This window comes from Misgurnus anguillicaudatus, chromosome 3 (assembly GCF_027580225.2).
Source record: "Misgurnus anguillicaudatus chromosome 3, ASM2758022v2, whole genome shotgun sequence".
NCBI lineage: Eukaryota > Metazoa > Chordata > Actinopteri > Cypriniformes > Cobitidae > Misgurnus > Misgurnus anguillicaudatus.
In genome coordinates, this window is record NC_073339.2 from 32,459,859 (window position 1) to 32,482,444 (window position 22,586).

General features: G+C 36.0%; 1 protein-coding gene across 1 annotated transcript in view; it reads left to right on the top strand.

Moving 5' to 3' along the window:
- Nucleotides 1-3,252: 3,252 nt before the first annotated feature.
- Nucleotides 3,253-22,586, top strand: part of npy1r (neuropeptide Y receptor Y1) — a 28,173-nt gene continuing 8,839 nt past the window's right edge. The window contains exons 1-2 of the mRNA XM_055205515.2: nt 3,253-3,536; nt 9,929-10,768. Of these exons, the coding sequence (XP_055061490.1) occupies nt 10,043-10,768 (726 nt within the window). The 5' untranslated portion in view covers nt 3,253-3,536; nt 9,929-10,042. The remainder of the gene's footprint in view (nt 3,537-9,928; nt 10,769-22,586) is intronic.

The following is a 22,586-nucleotide window of genomic DNA, read 5'->3' on the forward strand; positions in this document are numbered from 1 at the left end:
GCTTTGGGCCCCCAATTTGCTAAATCCGCCACTACTAGTATTAGTTTAAATTCTGACACAAAAACCAAGAGCTGATGTGCTAGGATCTAATTGATGGACAACTCCAAAATTGTTAGAACCTACAGATAAACGTTTTAGTTTCCATTCACTAGATCACTATCCCTTACGAAAATTAACCATGGTTTTACTACTGTTAAAACAAAACAAAAACATATACTATAGTAAAACTAGTTAACCACAAAATAACCATGGTTTTCAAAGATTATAGATAAACCATGGTAAGTGTAATAAAACCATGGTCTTGCTGATAGTAATCAATGGGCTACACACAAAAAAACATGTTTACTACACTTTTTACCACAATAAAACCATGGTGAATTTTCCTAAGAATCGCCACAAGAGGGCAGGAGTACATTTTCAGATTTTGATTGAAGTTTAAAAGGGGACATGAAATTTAAAAAACATTTTCAAAAAAATAAAAAAAAACATGAATTTTAAAAAACCGGGCTTGGGCCCAATACCGAGCTCAGAGCCCTCTCCTCGGACAGCACGCCAAATACGCATATAATTAATTCTATCTGACTTATTTGTAAGTGTGAACTCTTGAAATGGGTAATTTTTTTATAATGAGCATTGCAATATTCCATAAAAAATAACAACAGATTTTATGGGAACTTAAGAGTAAAACCAATATTAGTATTATAATCAATACATTTCCAACTGAAAGAATTGAAAGAAATTTGTGTTTATTTAAGGCAAAGATTGTTTTTAATTGTTGGTCTCATAGAAACCTTCATACATGTTTTAATTTTAAGGGTGATGCTGGTGTATCCTGCTATATGTTAATCCCAAAATGTGCTTGGATATTGATTTAGCTTTGTTTCAGTTTATTTAAAAAACAGGACTAAATAGAAAATTAGTTTTTATCAGAGTCTTCGTGTTCTTGATTTCAGCACTCATAATATACATTTTTTAAATCATTTTGACTTTGCTTGGTCCAGAAGAAATCTATACGGTTTTATATCCCTAATTTGTAAACCCCAGTATAGTATTTCTTATTCAATTATCTAATTTTCATAAGCTTTTAAATGTAATTGCTTTTCACATTCATGCATTTAATGGAAAAACTTGTATAATCCAAGAACAAGTAAAAATAATGTTTTGATAAAGCAATTAACGGTAAGATTTATAATTTTAAGCAACTTCTTTCTCAGATGGTTGTGTTTTAAATTGAAGATTACTATTTAGTTGTGAAAAGCATCTCCTCTAAGTTGCTTCAACTTGTGAAAACACTGTGATGTGTCAACTCAGGTAAAAGGCAGATCCTAACTATTGTTATTGGAGACATTTGTTATCTGCCAGGACACCACTGTGTGTGCCATTGGCATTAGCAATTTTTGGGATGTTTGGCAGTAAATTATGAGGAAACCAGGACTTTTATTTGCCTCAGGTCTTTGCATGATTTGTTGTTTACAGGGAGCCCAAATAACGCCAGAGATTGCTGGACGTAAACATTAACAATAACCAACCATGTCACCTCAACCATGTAATAATGGCTGCAAAAACATACAAATGTATTACTTGTTTTGGCCAAACAGTTTAAATGTTATACTTATTTGAGTGATAGTGAGATGCTTATTAAGAATAGGCCTGAAAAAGTGGTTAATAAAAACATTTTTATATATAATTGACAAAATGGGGCTTCAGAGCAAGCTTCCCCACAGCAGGCAGGTCGCAAGTGGGAACATCAAAACAATTTGGATTAAAATAATGTAGATTAATTAAAAAAAAAATGTAGGTTGTTTGGTTGCAACATTGTTTATTTCTGATAAACATATAAATATCAAAAAGGTTTTAAAACAGGTAATTGCATTTTTAATAACAAGTGTTTGAAGAGCTGTGTACAATACAATAATGCTGTATTCATTGAATATATGAAAGCGACTCTCTGCTGGATATAAACTGATGATCATTCTTTGGTTGAATTTCCTCACAGCTTGTGTAGTGTACTACGGTTTGATGTCCTCACTTACAGAGACAGATGAAGTTGAATATCTTGTACTTTGCTCACTGCAAATCACATGATAGGAACAACAATTACCACTACAGGTGAGTAAAGCTACAGGTAAGTGTTAACCATTTACAGTCCACATTGTTAAACATTTCTTTAGAAATTACAGTATTGGGTATTATAGCTGCCAGTAACTTACTGTAGAAATGAACATGAAATGTTTTCAGTCTTTATCTTTTACAGTAAGTTACTGGCAACCAGCTGCATAATTACAGTGCACAATTTTTTATTTGTTCTTCGCAATCAGACCTTGCAATATTTAACTTTTTCCCTTGTTTGATTATATAACATTATGGTATCCAGCATCTAGCTGCATTATATAAATCACATTTATGCCATTGCACATTGTTCATTACAGATCAAAATAAAGATACAAAATAAATCCTACCTGATAAGAAATGACAGATTACACAAACAGGACAAATACAAAGTTCACTGACATGTATAAGTGCAAGAACGTCAGTAGTACTGCTAATGTAACTGGCTCTTCTAGTTGTCATTGAGTTTCAGAGGAGTGTTTTAAAACCTTCATTCACTCCATTTGTAGCACTTTCATTACTTGACTTACAATTTTTATTTCATATTTTGGCACCAAAACATACATAGAAAAATTATTCTGTTTGAAGATGTCACATTTTACTGGGTTGTTACAAATATTTTAAATGATACAGATTAATTATAGAAATTATAGAAACTTTTTTGTTTGTTTGAAGATGTTTGACATAATATTCTTGTTGGCAAATAAGTGTTAATATTTGCTAATGGTTTGATATTTACTTTGGTGGTTTATTATATATACCTTTATGCATTTTTACTGATTCATAAACAGTTTTACGTTTTTTGTGTCATTTTTACTGTTCAATGTTCTCAGTCACCTTACTACAGTCTTCCACAAGCTGGCGCTACTATACTAACATAAGAGAGGTCACAATTTGACACCTGCATGCGTTTTTAGTATCTCGTTTATCCTTTGCAAATTCCACAAAAACTCCATTCCATTAAATAAAACTACTATATGCACAGAAATAGGTAATGAAAAATATGAGGCGCATATTACAGGAGTCAACAGTAAAAAGATTGAAATGAAATACCCTAATTCAAAACGCCTCCTCAAACATTTAAACTGTGACCCGTTTTCAACAGATCTTGTATGTGTCATGATATAAATTTCATGGGGTCGTAATGTAAATGAATCGTGTTTGGTGCTTTGCAGAGCCACATGAGTCCGTGCGTAAGTAACGCTTGGGCAAAAGCGCAGTCGAGCCAGCTGTCAGTTCAGCACGCGTACAGAAAAGTGTCACACTTTGTGGTTTACACACACATTCACTCATGTAGGCTGATGGAGACGCGTGCGTGCAAGGGGACGCGTCAGCGTAGCACACACACACACACACTTCACTTCTACCCATTCAGACTGATGGAGACGTGTGCGCCTTCAGCTCCGTCCGCGCGTAAAGCGCTGCAGGTAAGACAGTTTTATCTGAATTGAACGCGCTTTTGTTAAAGAAGACTGATGTCTCTGTAGTCAATTTATTTTTATTTTATTCAATTCTATGCGGTTGGTATTCATTATCATCATTATTCAGCGTTATGGCAGAAGGTGAAGATGCATGTGCTGTGTCCTAAATAGCAAAATAGTTACAAATTTTAATGCTCATAATTATATCACAAACTTTGCGTATTCGGAAAAAGGCGCAAGCCAAACGCGCAATACTGTGCGCATCTGGCGAAAGAAGAGATGCGCAATGAGGGTAGCACTAATCAAACTCTAATCTGTTTTCGAGACACTGAATTAAAACATTTAACGAAGCAGTCTGGAGTTCCAATGCACAATAAATGTTTTTAAACTGTCTTCGTGGGAACGAGAGGACACTGACCTTAATGCTTACTTTGGATGGTTTTCAGGATTCGATGGCACCAAGGCACTGTTACTGTGAGGAGACATTGAGATAATATGTAGCTGAGATCAAATCTCCAGGTGTCTTATCAAGATTGTATTTAAACCCCATATAAATATGATTGTGACTTATGTGACACTGTGAATTTGGTTTTTATTGTGCACTATAAAAATTATCTGGTGCAAACTGAAAATATCAAAGTTCATATTACTGAAAGACCTAGAGAAATATATCTATGCTTCATGTTACTTTGGATGAGCCGTGCCTGTGGGTTTCCAGACTATACAATACATACATTATTTTTTATTTTTTGCCTTTATAGCTTAAAGATAACTATCCTGTTATATCACCATCCTTGTTACAGTTACATCTAAAATGAATTCTTGTCATCAGATAGGCTATTATTTATGTAAGGCTTTTCCTACCCTGTGTATCTCTCTCCCACTATTTCACCTTCTTTCGCTCTCTCGTTCATTACTTCTGTCAGTTGATATGTCACTGTGTTCTCCGTCTCTCTCTATCTTCATCTTACTGTTTCTCTGTCTATACTTTCTCTCTTCCTTTCCCTCTAATTTGATTCCCATGGCTCCCAAAACACCCATAATTCTGTTCTGTTTTTTGAAGAGAATCTTATCATTTTGACAGGTCATGTCTATTAGTAAACCACAGGATGTGATAAGAGAGCATATCGCATTATCAGATTTTATCATTTAGGCTTGTGAAAGACGTACATTTTCTTTGCAAAAGGTTTTGTAGATGTCCTTCATTCAGTTGTTTTTCAGGAAAAATATTCATTTTAACTCAAATTAAAATAACAAAATCGAAAATTAGAGATACTGAACATTGATCAGCACAAAAAATATTTAAATTTTACTGTACAGTCTAGTTTTATATAGTCTGGCCATTTCAAAGTTACTACAGATTATCTAGCAGAATAGCAAAATTGATGCTTTTAGATCTTCTTAACCTCCTAAGACCTTAGTTTGTCTTTTTTCAGATTTCTTCCAGCTATTTTGGGATTAGGAAGAACCAATAAATATAATAACCAAATATTTTTCTTTGAACATGAAGCAGTGTAATTGTCCATGTTTGTGTACATCAGGTTTCAGTTACACAGAATTGAATATTATGGTGCAACCAACAAAAAAAAAAAGTGAGATGTCCACGTATGTCTTAGGTCTTAGGAGGTTACATTTTTACACTGTCAAAAAAGGTCACCCTTTAAAAAGTACACATTTGTACCTAAAGAAGATACATACTGGTAACAAATGCATAAATATCTGTATTTAAATTGTACATAGGTTCTTTAAAAGGTACTGCCCTAGTAATTTTTTCTGATCATTTTTTCTTACTGTGTTGAATGAATAATTTATTTATAAATTATTATTTTGAATAAATTATCACAATTAACACTGGCTGTTAACAGATTATTTTATAACGCTGGGTTGTAATTTAATGTTTGCTGGGTTGGTTCAACCCAAAATGCTGGGTTGTTTTAACCCATTGTTTGGTCAAATATAAACATTTTCTGGATTAATTGAACCCAACAGCGGGGCTCGACCCTTTTTGACCCAATGCTGGGTTGAAAATAACCCAGCTTTTTTAGTGTGTACAAACAAGCTACTCCCTTTCTATTCAGTTCATCCTTCCTAATAAAGACTAATTTATAAACATGACCCAGATATACACTGTACATTAAGATAGTAAGATAAGAGATTATTATTGACTTAGTTTGATCAATAATACTGGAAAATTAAACAGCAGTGTATATTTGAGGAGTTCAGATGCAAAATCCTTTAAGTGCATCTGACATATTTTCTTATAAATATAGTTTGGGTTCAGTAATTTCACATTAGTGACAATGAAAAGGTTTTTAGTCAGTATTGAAATGCCCTACTTTCACACTTATGTCACTTATTCATAATTTAATTGATATTTAACAAATTTTACTGCCTTTCCCTCCAAAACCTTTTAAGTGCATGCAAGCTTTTTTGCAAAAATCTCCACTTCTTAAAAAAACACTTCTGTAGACAATAATGAAAGTCAGAATGTATAAAGAAGAAACTGAACCACATATTAGGGAGGGTTGTGATCCATGTGACTGACACATTTGTGTTTCGCACGCCAGTTCATCTTCTGTGCACTTAGAGGACTTTGCTGAAAATATTTATTTGATTATGTCAACAAACTGGGAATTATGGTGCTTTGAAGCTAATGTATTTTATGAACAAATAATATGGGCCAAGTGCATTTGATTAATATCATCATTATTTTATTTTTGACGGAGGTTGCTTTTAGCAGCTATGTAACCGAGCTCTTCATTTGTTATTGTAGTATCTACTTTAAATGATCGCAATCACGACGTCTTCCTGTTAACAACATGCCATTAACAGATTATCTTATAAAACAAACAGGCTACTCAGTTTATCCTTTCTGTTCAGTGAATGCTCTCTTCTGTTGAACAAAATTAATAAAGACTTAAACATGACCCAGATTTATACTGTTTATTGTAAGATAAGATAAGATATTATTTACCCAGTTTAATTCATTAATACAACACACAACTGGAAAACTAAAAGACTGATAGTGTATTTAGCCTAATATTTGTGTTATTATTGCCATATGTTGTCTGCCAGTAAATCAATAATAATAGTTAACCAAGTAAAATAATTATTAACGAAAACACTGAAACACAAATTCCTTTGTATACTGTATATGTGTTTGTTTATGTATAAATCTTTTACACTTCCATAAAAGGTGTAAGTAAGTGACATCCTCATCATTTTAAAAAATCTTGCCCGAGTTAATTATCTAAAAAACATCTTTTAGACTGAATACATTTCCATAATATGCATAATTAGTTGTTCCCTTGTCAGGCAGGCATAGACAAATAAATAACTCCTACTCCATCTTGACATTTAAGGACCGGCTTCAAATGCTTGCGCATTCCCTTTGTAGCCGACAACTCTTAAGGTCACTTTGTTGAACAATGTTATCGGGGGAATACTCTTAACGGAGCATGTGAACCAACTCACATTTATTCTATTGAATTTAGCTACCATCTGTGGAATCCCATTGCACAAGGCCAAATAAGTGTATTGGCTTTGTGTACAGTGTATAAGAAATCATCTCTCTTAGTCATAGTATTATGGTAAGACTTCCTGTATTCAAAAATATATTTATTCTATTTTTATATGTTGAATTAAAATCCAATGAATTGAAATACGTTCAATTTGGCTGTCGTGGAAAAGAGACAGAGGAAGAGCGAGAAAATGATGATAGAATCAGAGAGCTAAAAACAGAGGCTTTGTCACCTCTGTTACCTTGACAACCTGCTTCAGACCCTGACAAATAGACCTTTGCAAACCATTCAGTTCACTTCAGATTTTGAATTTAAACTTATTTCCATCACGTCTATGAGTCTTTATGTATTAAATAATGTGAGAATATGAGGGACAGGTTTTGCCTACATTTAAATATTTCTGTGTTACTTTTGAAGGATAAAATATATCTTTAACAGACCATTAAAAGTAAACAATGGAAAGTTCCCACTGGTTTAGAAAAAAACATGGCTTAATTTATATTATTAGTCAGTATAGCTCCGCCAGGAGTGTTTGATGGCATCATTATATATAAATGAAATAAACAGCCAAGATCTTAATTAACTTCCCACTTCTCTGCATTATGTGCACGCACAAACCCAGGCTTAGTAAAATAGCTTTAGAAATAGGAAACATTATCTATTATTATTACGTTGCGCTTTTGAAAGCCATTGGATGATTTATATGATTTATGCATAATTAAATGTGTATTAGGGAGATTTGCTTTTTTAAAATTTCAGTGTGACTGTAGGCTATAGAGTATGTGACCCTGGACCACAAAACCAATCGTGCAGTAAATCACACGGGTATATTTGTAGAAAAAGGCAAAAATACATTGCATGGGTCACAATTGTTGATTTTTTTTATTTTATGTCAAAAATAATTTGTATATTATGCAGTGGCGGCAGATGACTTCTTTTTTCGAAGTTCGTCACAACATGTATTTGGCCCGTCATGTGTGTGGTTCGTCATTTCAAAATATGTTTTCGGCACGCCATGTAAACCTATGTGCATCACGTGTTTTGTCAAAGTAAGTGCCTGGTGCAGAGGCGTCTAAAGGGTTTATGATTAAAAAAAGCGTTTGCCAGATACTATAATCTCATGCATAATCAGAGTTTACTGTTAAGGGAGTGTCTTGTGTGTATTTTGTAAACGTGGGCGTCTCTTTTATCATAAATTGTTTTGATGCGTGTGCAGCAGGCACTTATTTTGATAAAACACGTGATGCACATGGTTCACATGACATACTTTGAATTTGCGCCCCTTGGAAGAGCAGTCATCTGCCACTACTGATATTATGTAAAGGTCATGGTCAATGAAATGATATTGTAAATTTCTTATCATAAATATATCAAAACTTTTTTGTGATTGGATGAAGCAAACTCGTGATCAGAATTGCCCAGAAACTCGTCTACAAACTTTGCGTAAAACTTCCCCATTTAGTCAACAATGCCATTATAGTGGAAGCCAGTAGAGAGCACTAAAACCTTTTCATTATATGTGTTGCTAAGGACTTCATTTGGACTTTGAACTTTAAAGACAGATGATATTTAGATTTTTTTGCACTCTCTTTCAGATTTTCACCGTTGTATTTTGGCCAGTTCTTGTCCTATACTAACAAACCATACATCAATGGAAAGCTTATTTATTTAGCTTATGTATAAATCTCAGTTTAAAAACAATTTACAGCTTACATTTGATTTCGTCGTCCAGGGTCACATTATGTCCAAAATGTCCATATATGTATATGAAAAAGCTAAGGTCAAAAGAAAATGTGTAATTGCTACAAGATTAAAATAACCCCTTATTCAAGCTGCAATCTATAACAGTTCTTGGTACAAATAAACAAAATTATTAAAAAAAAACATAAACGTAAATTTCCTTATTTTACCCCAATTCAAAATTGTAAGCTTAAATTACAATAAGTATGTAAAGTAACCTGCAATTTTATGTTTCAAACTCAGATGGCGATGGAGAGACAAAAGTTACAGATTGCAGCTTTAAAATAAATACACTGCTATTTATAATTGCTTGATATGTTATTCAATTTGACTTTAGAGACAGTCCTGTCTTTTGCAATATTGATTTAAAGGAAAACACCACCGTTCCCCAATATTTTACTATGTTCTTACCCCAACTTAGACGAATGAATACATACCTATCTTTTTTCAATGCGTGCACTTAATCTTTGTTCAGCGTGTTATGAATGTGTTAGCATTTAGCCTAGCCCCATTCATTCCTTAGGATCCAAACAGGGATGAATTTAGAAGCGACCAAACACGTCCATGTTTTCCTTATTTAAAGACTGTTACATGAGTAGTTACATGATGGTGGCACAAAATAAAACGTGGCAATTTTTTAAGGGGATAAAAAATAAGAACTATATTGTATGGCGGAAGAGCACTTAGTTCGCAGCACTTTGACCTCGGGTGCAGTAATATTTATGGAAGTTTGAGCAAGAGGGGAGTAGTCAGGAGTGATGATGTTACTGCGTGCCAAGGTCAAAGGCTGCAAACTAAGTGCTCTTCCGCCATACAATATAGTTATCATTTTTTAACCTCTAATAAATTACCACGTTTTATTTTGTGCCACCATACTTACTCGTGTAATTACTCATGTAACAGTCTTTAAATAAGGAAAACATGGAAGTGTTTGGTGGCTTCTAAATTCATCCCTGTTTGGATCGAAAGGAATGCTAGGCTAAATGCTAACACATTCACGAGGCACTGCACAAAGATTAAGTGCACGCATTGAAAAAAGATAAGGATAAATTAATTTGTCTAAGTTGAGGTAAGAACACAGTAAAATATTGAAAAACTGTGGTGTTTTCCTTTAACAGCTGTTGTATGTGTCCACAGTGTGTTGTCAAAGTTAAGACAACATGATCTTGAAAACTTACTACTTGAAAGGAAGGAGTCAGTGACCACAGATATTACATCGCCTTCAACCAATCCCAGAGGAGGTGTGGAACAATGCCAGACTCTGCTCTGCCACCACCACTTCCACCCATCACATTTTTAAACTGTTCATCTGACCCATCGAATTGCTCCCTTACCAACCTCTCTGCAATTGCTTATGGTGATGAATGCTATGGCAGTCACTCTTTGTTCGTTGTCATGGCAATTGCCTACAGCACCGTGGTACTGTTGGGGGTTGTGGGCAATTCGGCTCTCATCCTAGTCATCACCAGGCAACGAGAACTTCACAATGTAACAAACGTCCTTATTGCAAACCTCTCTGTTTCGGATCTGCTGATGTCCCTGGTTTGTTTACCTTTCACCTTCATTTACACGTTTATGGACCACTGGGTGTTTGGTGCGGTCATGTGTAAACTTAACAGTTTGGTCCAGTGCTGCTCTGTCTCTGTGTCCATCTTCTCCTTGGTTCTGATCGCTATTGAGAGACACCAGCTCATCTTACATCCTCGAGGATGGAGACCCAGCCTGAACCACGCCTGTCTGGGCATCGGCCTTACGTGGGCCCTGGCCACTCTCACTGCCACGCCCTTTCTGATGTTCTCCAGGGTGACAGATGCTCCACTGAAGCAGCTGCCCTCAGTGTTTCAGGAGCAGTACAGGGGAAAGGTGGTGTGCGTGGAGGAATGGCCATCAAGAGAACTTAAACTTACCTACACCACTGCCATGCTGGTTCTGCAGTACATCACTCCTCTCACATTCATCTTCATCTGTTACCTGAAGGTAAGAATAGATAAAAGTGATTATTAAATTGTGGTGTTGCTTTTGCTGGGTTAAAATGGTCAATGGTCAAAAAATGGTCCTTAGCTGTCAAAAAGTACACTTTTATAACTAAAGAGTTCATATTAGTACCTCAGAAGTACAAACTGGTACCAAATGTATACATATCTGTACATAAACAGTACATTTTGGGACATTTTTAAAGGGTACTGCCCCAGTGACAGCTTGGACCATTTTTTGACTTTTTTTTTTCTTTCAGAGTAATGTCTCTTTCAAATATGTTTCCCAAAAATACTTCCTAAACTGCCAGCGGTTGGCCAAACATATAGTCCCATCCCAAACCTACGCCAGTGTTATTATGTTGGGTTGCTTTAACATACAGAGCATAAAAGTGATATGATGTCCACCTTATGATGTCATAAGGAGCTCTTATTATAATAATACCACCCCTTACTCTGCACTATCCAACCACATTTAGTGCAGAGAAAAGCACAATTGAGTTTTAATTGCAACAAACCACCATCATTGTGATCAGTGTTTGAATTTCATCAGCTCATTTGCATTTTAAAGGACACACCCAAACAGGCACATTTTTGCACACACCTACAAAGTGTCAAAGTGGCAATTTTAACATGCTATAATAAATTATTTATATGGTATTTTGAGCTAAAACTTCACATATGTGCTCTCGGGACACCAAAGATTTATTTGACATCTTAAAAAAAATCTTATGCCATGGCCCCTTTAAAGAAAAAAAATTATTTAATTTTTGGTTTACTGTATTACAGTCTCAACCAGGGGTCCATGGCCCACTGTGGGACCTTAACAAACGTCCAAGTTGAGAAATAAACATTAATTAAACAACATAAAATGCTACATGAAACACTCTAATGAAGATAACTATTAACAAATATAAGAAACATCATTATTTTTTATTCAATAAATTCAAAGAGAAGTCATAAAGGGAATTATAGGAATGTCCTTTTACTTTTTAACTTTAAAGTGAATCATTTTTAACCTAACACAAAGAATATTTAAAAAATTTTACTCTAAAAGTACATTTCATTTTGTAGAATATTATGCAGATAAGTGTAAAATATACTAAATATACTTAAATATAAAATTGTAAAAATATAAAATATTTTATATATATATAAAATTGTACCTTATTTTACAATTACATAAAATGCAATGTTTTGTAAAATGTTATATGAGTGTTATTTACCATTTTTATAAATGTGATTTACTGAGGCATATTTGCATTATTTTAAAAAATAAAAATATTATTTACAGGGGAAGGTTTTTCAATGAGGTATCATATTACGCATAACTCAAAAATAAGCATGAGAAACAGGGATTTGTAGGTCTTTGAGTCACTTTAAAGACCATGTGGGCTGAAGGAAATCCACATTCTTCCATATTTCAAGTGAAATTTTTTCTCTCAGAACATCATAATACAGGCTAATGTCTTACCCTGTGAAATTTATCCAGTATATGTGTCTGCTGCCCTTTTGCTGTCCCTGGGGAGTTCATGGCTGACCATTGAGGGGTGAATGAGCCTTCATCTAAAACTTTACAGGTTGACATTTTTCAGGCTAATCTACAGACTTTTTGCGAGTAGACGTCACAGTTACGTCACTGCAGGCTGCGCACACAATGTGGTGGCAGAAAAACATTGGAAATGAATTACACACAAGTGAAATGAGCAAGATAACTTACTAGAAAATGTCTTGTTGTGCTGTCAGAATAGGAATGCCAAAAAAGATGACCTCCATTTTTATAGAATACTGTCGTCGAAGACACCATTTGAAGATAAACGTAAGTGTTTATGATTGCAATAAGCCCTTAAACGGACAGACTGGAGTAATGAAATTATCTGGAAATCTATTAATAATTCTAATAGAAAGTAATTAGAGAAGATGTCCGGTATTGCTCTTATATGTACTTTAGCGATTTATACTGTAAAATAATTGATTTACAAATAAAGAACACATATACATTACATACATGCACATTTATCAGTAGCCAAGCCATTTAAACTTTTAATTTATCTAAAAAATACGTAACATGATGAAAACGCTATAAGAACCATTACACTAGAAACAGACTCTGACAGAACAGCAGATCCATAAAAATCACACTTTAATGCTAAAACACTTCACACAGCTAATGCAGAGATGACACTTTCTGCCACCAGTTGGGCTCCGCCCACGAAAAACGTCATCTCTGTTTGCAAACACGCAAACGGTCTATAGCAGGTTTTCTAACCATAAACCACGCAAACAAATTGTATTATGCCAAAAACACAAAATAACATTGTTTTTTAGAAATGAAAGAGGTGCTCTTTAAGTATATAATTATGACATAGTTAAATTTTGGGGTAAACTACCCCTTTCAGTTGGAATCATTGAGACTGACAGTTTAAAATCTCCTCTAATGTGTGATTTCAACCCCATTTATTTCTCTCAAAAACTGAAATAGAAAATTTGATCCTTCATCCTGCATTTTTATGAAAAAAGAAAAACATTTACAAATGTCATCTACTATGGTATTTAAATGGTAAATGTTTCACGTATTTTTGTATTCTGATGATGATTTGTTCAGTCTGTTGCCTGTACGGTATATCGACAGTTTTTATTCAATTTACACCTGTGCCTCCATTGAAAATTCCCTTGTGGTGTGACACTATGAACTATGTGTTATATTTTCCAGTAATGAGACACCTTATAAAGCCTTCGGGCCCTTTTAAACCAAAATTGATATCTCTAGTATATAGACGGTTTCAGCAATAACAACATAAAGAAACGGCTTTTGTGGGCTAAACGCAACTTCTGGTAAACTTCCACATAGAATCAACAACAACAGCAGAGTCCTTTTACAGTAGTTTATTTCGGATAACAAGGGAAAAATGACAACTTAATTACCTTTGTTTATATCGTATCTAATGCGTATCAACTATCACCATGAGAAAACGTTACTGTGTAAAATTAATGTATACAATGTTAGCTACAGGTCCTTGAATTCTTGCCTGGTGCCAAACCTCTCTGCACAATTGTTATCCATGCTCGTTGTACCCCTCGCATCTTTAGCAAACCAAAATTTTATTTTCGACAAAGAATTGGTTTGACAGAATCAGTTTAGCCACTAGCCAGACCGATAAATAAATACAGACCGGAAGTTGACTTCAGTTTAGGTGCGTAAACACGACAATGCGTGTGTGATGAAACCATCTATAGACTATACTATATACTGTATGTATAAATATATTAAAAAAGTAAATGTTCTAAAAGGATTCCTGCGAAACATAGAAGAACCATTTTGGTTCTCCAATAAGAGTCTGCATATGTGAATAAGACTTTAGATGAGTTTTAGATAATAATTGAAATTACATGAATGAACAACTGTACACAAAAATTGGTGCTAAATAGCACTTAAAGCTCGTAATCATAGGGGAACCGTTTTTAGTGCTATAGCACCTATAAAGCACCTCACTCTAAAAACAAACGGTACTAATAGCACTTGTAGTTAGTTCTTGGCTCGTAATCATAGAGGAACCATTTTACTGTAAGTGCCATATAGCACTGATGAAGTACCTGTGTAGCACCTGTGTAGAACCATATTGTGCTATATACTGTAGAACCATATGTGGTGCTATAGTGGTGCTATATGACCCCCCTATGGTTCTTAATAGGTGCTTCATAGGTGCTATATAGCACTAAAAATAGTTCCTCTATAATTTCAAGCCAAGAACCACTTTTAGTGCTATTTAGCACCAATTGTTTTTAGAGTGATATGAAGAACCATCCGAGGGTGATATAGCACCACTATAGCATCAGATATGGTATATAGTAAAATATGGTTATACATAGGTGCTATATGGCACTTAAAATGGTTCCTCTATGATTACGAGCCAGTGAACCACTTTTGGTGCTATTTAGCAACGTTTGATTTTAGAGTGTAAAGGGGGTTGCACACTGGACACGCAGAGCAGCGCCGCATTGAGACGCGTCTAGAGCAACTTGGAGGTTTCGTACACGGGAAGTGCACATTAAATAGTGTGAGCTTAGTCAGATAGAGTCTACTTCAAATATGATGTTATTTAATGTTAAACTATGTGTGTGGCGCGACAGGGATTTAAGCAACTTCCTGAGTCAAATCTGGGCGCCGGTGACAGGCGTCACCCGTCGACGCCAGTGTGCGTATACTCATAGATAACAATGTGTTCGATTTTTTTAGAACGGCACGGTGCTGAGCTGCGCGTCCGGTGTGCGACCCCCTTAAAGGTGCAGTGTGTAATTTTTAGAAGGATCTCTTGACAAAAATGCAAAATAACATACAAAACTATATTATCAGTGGTGTATAAAGACCTTACATAATGAACTGTTATGCGTTTATTATCTACATACAAAGAGGGTCCCCTTACATGGAAGTCGCCATTTTGTGCCGCCATTTTTCTACAGAAGCCGTTAACGGACAATTTTTTTACTAAGTTGTCTCCGACAATGACATGTTTGTCCGGTGGCAGCTACTGTAGCTTCTCTATGTGTTTTAAAAGCAAGGGGTGAGCAGTGGACTGAGCCGTTTGTTGCAATTTGCAACCTCACTGCTAGATGCTGCTAAAATTTACACACTGCACCTTTAAGTGTGGTCTCTTTATTTTAATTTTTGTTGAAGCTATTGTGTGACAGACAGATGTGATTGTGTGTGTATGCTATTAAAATGTTGTTTTTAAAGCATGTTTGGGTAAAATATGGACAAACCCAAATAACCTATGCTGGGTTGTTTTAACAGGTCAAATATGTACATAGTTTCATTAAAACAAATAGTTGGATTTGTCCATGTTTTACCCAACCATGGACTGAAACAACCCAGAATTTTTTGTGCATGTAGCTACACTCTAGGGACACATTTATCTCAATAAGTGAATCAAATCTGACAAAAATCCCCCATTGGGGAAATCAGTTGAGTGTGAGATGAAGTTTAGTAAAAACAATATAAGTATGCTATGTGTCATAAGCTGGACAGCTAAGTAAACATGAGCGTGTGTATATCTGTTTCTGTTGAATGTACAGATTAGTCACTTTGAATACACACACATATATTGATAAAGTTATTCGGTCTACTGTATGAGATTGCTGAGTTTGTTCCGTGTAACAGCGCGTGTGTTCTGACTGAACATGACCAGCAGCCAACATGACCTGCCACATCAGCTCACTGCCAACACAAACACACTACTGCTCCAGGTATTGGATGATAAATTGAAATAGAAAAAGAATAGGATGAGACAGATGGACAAAAAGTGGCAGAAAAAATGAGAGAGAGTGGGAGAGAGAAGGAAGGGTCTGTATTAAAAAAAGGTCATTGAAAAACCCATTGGCCTCAACAATCAAATGAGTCAGATTCTGGAAAGAGTACGAAAATAGTAGAAATAACAATAAAGAAACGGTGAAAAAAGCTTCAGTACCAAGGATCGGAAACTTTATGATGTGTGAAAAGGAAAGAATGGTTTAAGTGAAGAGGAATATTCATTTGACAAGCTCTAGCTTCACAGTAATGGGTGTAATATGGAGATTATTATGCTAATAGAGCTGTAAAAATTTAAATGAGTGCGTGGGGTGACACTGTGATGATAGCTCACTGTTCAGATTGGCAAGTGCAGCCAAGCGCCTTCAAGTGAAATGACTGAGTGAGTTCTGGGAAGGACCGAGTTGTGTCGAGAACGCTTGTCAGTTTTACACGTAATTAACCACGAGCAGTCAAAAAATAGAACATGACTTACACGGTAGGAACACAAATCCATATACATCTTACTTTTTTGCCTTTTCCTCCCTCACTCTTTATCGTTTCCATTCAGCCTCGGTTCCACAGGTATTTGTTAACTTTTTACATTGACATATTTGGCAGATTCAAAGAAAATTACAGTGAATTTAAAATATGCGCTTTATCCATATACTTGTCCCCTCGGAATTGAATAAAAACTTAAAGGTATAGCGGAAGATTTTCTTTTTCCGGGTGGATCATCAAGACTATTGGTCATCCCAGTTGTCAATCATTCTGGTGATATGTTTACATAAAGCCATTGTACGTGGTCGTCCCTAGGTTCGCTTTCTGCACATGCGCACTTTCAGATGTATGTGTGGTGGGCTACGGGCTCATTCATTGAACCTCGCGTTCTTACCATGTTTTTTCAAAATGTCTGAGGGTCGCAAGAGAGAAAGTGTCTAAGAATTGTATGACAAGAAGAGAAAGGCCTGTGAAGAAAGAAACAAGACCAGAGTGTTCACTGTAAGCCCGAATAAGTTGAGTTTACTTAAAAAAATGAAGCAAACTTGTTGCCCTAAAAAATGTAAGTAATGATTAACAACTTTAAAGGAACAGTATGTAGGATTGTGGCAAAAACTGGTATTGCAATCACAAAACTTGTGGCTAAAACTGGTACTGCAATCACACAACTGGTGGCATATACACAAAATGACAACATAAACATCAGTTGAGGACTGCAACTCCACTTTTTAAATGACAATATTCTGTCCAGACCACTGTTGCCAGTGATATAAGTATTTGAAATGAAAATTATTTCTTAATGTCTAGTGAAATATCAGGGCCATTTTATGATTAATTGATATAAATTTCTTACATACTGTTCCTTTAAGTGAAATTTACTTAACCTGATAAGGAACACTGTGCCGTACACGGTACACCCCCTCTCTTGCACGTGAGGCTGCATTACATGTAACTTTGAAGCATTAAATCTTCAAAATATATGGTCATGCGGCACATCGTTGGAAAGCTTAGATTTTCGGGTTTCCATTAAGCGCACACACAAAGCATAATATGATTTTTAGCAGTCATAAAACTGTAATCTAGTTGTTAGTTACCTGAACCGGGCAGTGCCGATTTAGAATATTTACTTACCTTCAAAATCTTCCCTTTATCCGCTTCGGTGAAATTGTCCAAAACAAATTGTTCATAAATCCCCAAAAGTCCAAGGAAATGGAATATCCAAGCCTTTTAATCCAAAACGATTTGTTCATCTCACAATCTTGACGTTTCCGACCGAATTAGTGCATACAATTAGTTCACGGACATTCGTCTGAGGAACAGATACGCCCCCTTGTGGAATTTCAGCCGTTCCATAAGAGGCTACACATATTGTCGCTTATAGGGTTAGATTTGGTGTTTGCATTAGTATGTAACTTTAAGTATTGGTTTATACTATTTTTTCTGATGTATTCTTTTTTATTTTCTAAACTTTAAACAATTGTCGCCTGGCAATGGGGTTAGAGTTGGGTTTGGGTAGGAATGTCATTTTATGTAACTCTAAGCCCAAACTGAAGTGACAATGGCAAGAAAATAGAACAAAACAGTTGAGTAACCAAGAATGCCACGGAAAAGAAAGTCCGTGGCTGTGAAGATCCATGTGAATGCCACGGAAAAATGAGCAAAAAATTCTGTGACTATGCCACGGAAATTCGTGAGATCAGGTCTCCATGCAGGGTTCCAACACCTTAGTTAACTTCAAATTCAAGGACTTTCCAGGTCCAATACCCTCAAATTCAAGGACTAAATGTTGGAACATATTTCAAGTGAGAAAAAGGTTACATCGTGTTACCTTTTAAGATACATTGTTACAGTTCCCTTTTGAGGGAACTCGCGCTGCATCACTGCGGTGACACTTTGGGGACACCTCCAGGGGTAAGTGCATCTGAATGTGTATGTCAAATTCAACCAATGGTGAAGCTTAACGACAAAGACAGGGTGACGCGAGAGCTAGGAAATATATCGCTATCTGAAATATTGCCAAAGACGGCATTTCAGGGACGCAGGAAGTATAGCAAGGGAGATGTAGCGTCTCGTTCCCTTCTCAGGGAACAACAGTTACATACATAACCCGAGACGTTTTCATGTGTCAAACACAACTATGCAAAAAAACATTTTGGTATGAATCAACATTCACATACAGCGAATATAAGCATGCATATAAGCATTTAAAGTGAACAGTTTAGCATGTGTGCTTAAAAAGTCTAGAATTTTTATGATATTATCCTACACTACACAGGGAATAATATGGATTTTTTTCAGAAAACTTCTTGCATAAAATAGATTCAAGCACTTCAAAGACCTGTATCTATGTATGTATATTTTCAAAAACTTCCCAGGCCCTTGATTTTTTTCCCCCAGTATCACAAAATTTCAAGAATTTCAAGGACCCGTGGGAACCCTGTCCATGAGCAAAAATATATATATTACTGCTTCTGTGATTGGCTTTAAAAACCTGACTGCAAAACTAAGTGAGGATGGCAGGTTTCAAATCGTGTACATCTACAGTAGGGGTTTTCACACCAGTTGAGCAACTGCCATTAAGATGAATAGGAATACTAGCGGATAGCTTTCAGACCGTGGAATTGGGGCCAACTGACTTGCAATATTTTATTGAGGTAAGCAGCTGCTAAGTCTCGCTGCTGCAGTTTTTATTTTTCACAGTTTTTATATAACACTGACTTTTCTGATTTGTGGAGCTCTCATGGGTTCATGCCGATATACTTTACTGGAAATTTGGCCTTTAAATATGAACTTAAAAGAACTATGACATGTGGCCTCTACAACGCTTGTAGTTCTCTACAAGGATTGTAGTCTCTGTGGGGACAATGAACATAATTTTACAAGGCTGTCTGACTATATAGGTCTTTTGTGGAAGCAGCTTACCACCTACTGCAGTTAGGCTTAAAGGGGACATTTCATAGTTTATTCGGAAAGAACTGGTACATCTTTCATAAATCTGATCAAACTAAAAACTCTTTGGATATACTGTATAATAATAATAATAATATATAACGTATTATATACTTTATAATAATATAATTTAATAAAATACAATAATATCCTTTATATTATTATGTACCGTACTTTCCGTACTATAAGCCGCACCGGAGTAAAAGTCGCATCATTCAAAAATGTGTCATTAAGACGAAATAACACATACTATACGTCGCGTTTATTTAGAAAATTATTTCACAAAATCCAAGCCGAAGAACAGACATTCAATTTGGAAAGGCAAGTTATTCAACTAAACAATAGCAGACAGAACAGCAGGCTGAATAGGTGTCTGTACATTAAAGTAATATTATCAGATATTTTAAACGATAAAACTATAGCATACAGAACTTACCTGGAAGGTTGAATAGGCTAAATTAACCGAACAAGCCAACTAGCGTGAAGTTCGCATACTCGTCATTACACATTACTGAACCCATTGAATTACATAAATACAGAAGCAGCATAGGGCGGACTCTCGCGGCTGTAGACGGTATGTTGTCTCCTGCCTCATAAATGTCTAAATTAATTCAAACAGACTTACAAGGCGCACCTGACTGTAAGGCGCAGCACCAGCCAAATTATGAAAAAAAACGCGGCTTATAGACTGTAAAATATTGTATAATAATAATGTAAAGGATGATATACTAGTCTATAAGTACTTAAAGGGGACATATCATGAAAATCGTACTTTTTAAAATCCATGTTTTTGTGCTATAATTGGGTCTTCAATGATCGGATCAACCTATAAAATGTAAAAAAAAAATAATCCAGTAACTTAGTTTTGGTAAACCATTCTCTGCAAGCATGTGAAAAAATAGGTATCGGCCGTACAGTATGTCTTGGTACGGTAGATGATAGTATAATCTATTGGCACAACCCTACATATAGTTCAACTTTAAAGTTTAGTGTAGCTTAAATAGCTTGCGTAAAATAACGATAGTGTTGTGTTGCATGCATTGTCATGAAATAACGCTTGCCTGTCGCTTCCAATCAAAATACGGGTTAGTTTACTCTCAGAAACTTTTGACTTTTCTTTGTAAGCTTAGAATTTCTTCTCTTTACTTACATTGAAAGGGTAAGTCCAAGGAGGCTTCCATATCGTTCCGCCGTATTTATAAACCATAATAGCAGAGAGTGACAAAAAGCACTAGCCTACCAACGCGTTTCCACAACGTGTTTTCATTCAGAACATTTACATTTAAATTTGGAATGGTAAACAAATAAACTGAGCAAATACCCCCCCCCCCAGTTCTGCAGGTGGTTGACCAAACATACTGTAGTAACCACAAATAGGTTTTAAATTGAGGGAAGGGGGCAGGGAATCAATCACAGAGAACAGGGTCAAGCTGACGAGTTTGGACATGTTCACAAAGGGATTGCCGAAGGTTATCAAAGATGGTGCTATAGGTCGAGGCAAACATTTCTGTGTCATTGCCTGCTGAGTGCTAATTTAGTTAACGCTCCTATGGGTCACAGTTAGGGAAGTGACAAATGACCTATACTGTGTTGGAGGATATGTTCGATTTTACCTCCAGAAAATGTTTCAGTCTGTTTTGCGCTGCAACAGTGCAACCGAATCGTTCGTAAGATCCTTAGATGCTGCTGTCATCCTACCTTTCGATCCAGTACAGAAAGTGACGCCAACATAGATTCTAGATGTCCAGTCGGGGCAGAAACTGTCAGATTGCATCGGATCATCCGAGTCCTATGACTGAAGGACTTGTGTACACCACTGTCAGTAAAATCGAACCATAATCATATTTAATCAACAAACTAAACAAATTGTGAGACTGGCTTTCCGATGTGAGCTGAAGTGTATAATGAGTTACAGACAAACACATACATCTTATTTTCTCTTTCACTCTCTTTCACTCTCTTTCACTCTCTCTCTCTCTCTCTCTCTCTCTCTCTCTCTCTCTCTCTCTCTCTCTCTCTCTCTCTCTCTCTCTCTCTCTCTCTCTCTCTCTCTCTCTCTCTCTCTCTCTCTCTCTGCCTACGGACTTTGTGTTATGCAGTTATTTCAGGTCAAAGGACTCTGTGCCAGCCCTGCCATTCATTAAATAAAGAGAGAGAAAAAATGAGGAGAGCAAATAATTAAGAGTAGAGAAAAGGTGACAGAATCACTGTGACGATAGCTCACTGTTCAAATTGGCAAGTGTTGCCAAGCGCCTTCAAGTGAAAGGACCAAGTAATGTCGATGACGCTTGTCACTTTTACACGTAATTAACCACAAACAGTCAAAATATAGAACATTGCGCAACCTGCACACAAATCCTTACACAACTTACTCTGTCTGCCTTGCCCTCCCTAATTTTTTATGGTTTCAGTCTCGGTTCTATCCTGGATGCCAGCCGATCTTAGCCCCGCCCACAACATTTTGAGAACGGGAAGATCGGTCTGGGGTTTCTGCGTTGAGGAGCTGCTATGCTAGACCAAAAGCTGGTCGAACCAATCAAATTGTCAGGGCGGGCTTTATACGATGATGGACAGATGATCAACAGTAACGTAATGAACCACGTCACCAAAGAGCGCGTGTGTTAAATCTGTTTACAACGAAATGGCTGCCGCTGTAGAATTCAGATGTGTGGATTCTGACATTGAGTCTGTTCTAAAAGATATCAACAGAGCATTGATTTTAAAGACGAACAGAGAAACGCGAGCAAGGCATTTGTTGATGTTTTTGTCGTCCTTCCTACGGGATTCGGCAAAAGTTGGTCTGGTATCAAGGCTATGCAACTCGGCGTGCATGACGAGATGGATATAATTAGCGGTCGTTGCCACCTTCTTTTCGGAAGCCCGGAATCGTGGTTGCTGAATAAGTGGAGGGACATGCTAGGCTCCAATATTTTCAAGCCAACGTAATGGATATCGTCGTGGATGAAGTTCACCTAACGTACAAATGGTAAGAGATAGTCTTACTGTATGACTTAGTAAATACTTCATGTTGTGAGATAAACTAAATGTTGTAAACATAATAGGTGTTGATGTACGTTCTCTAAGACTT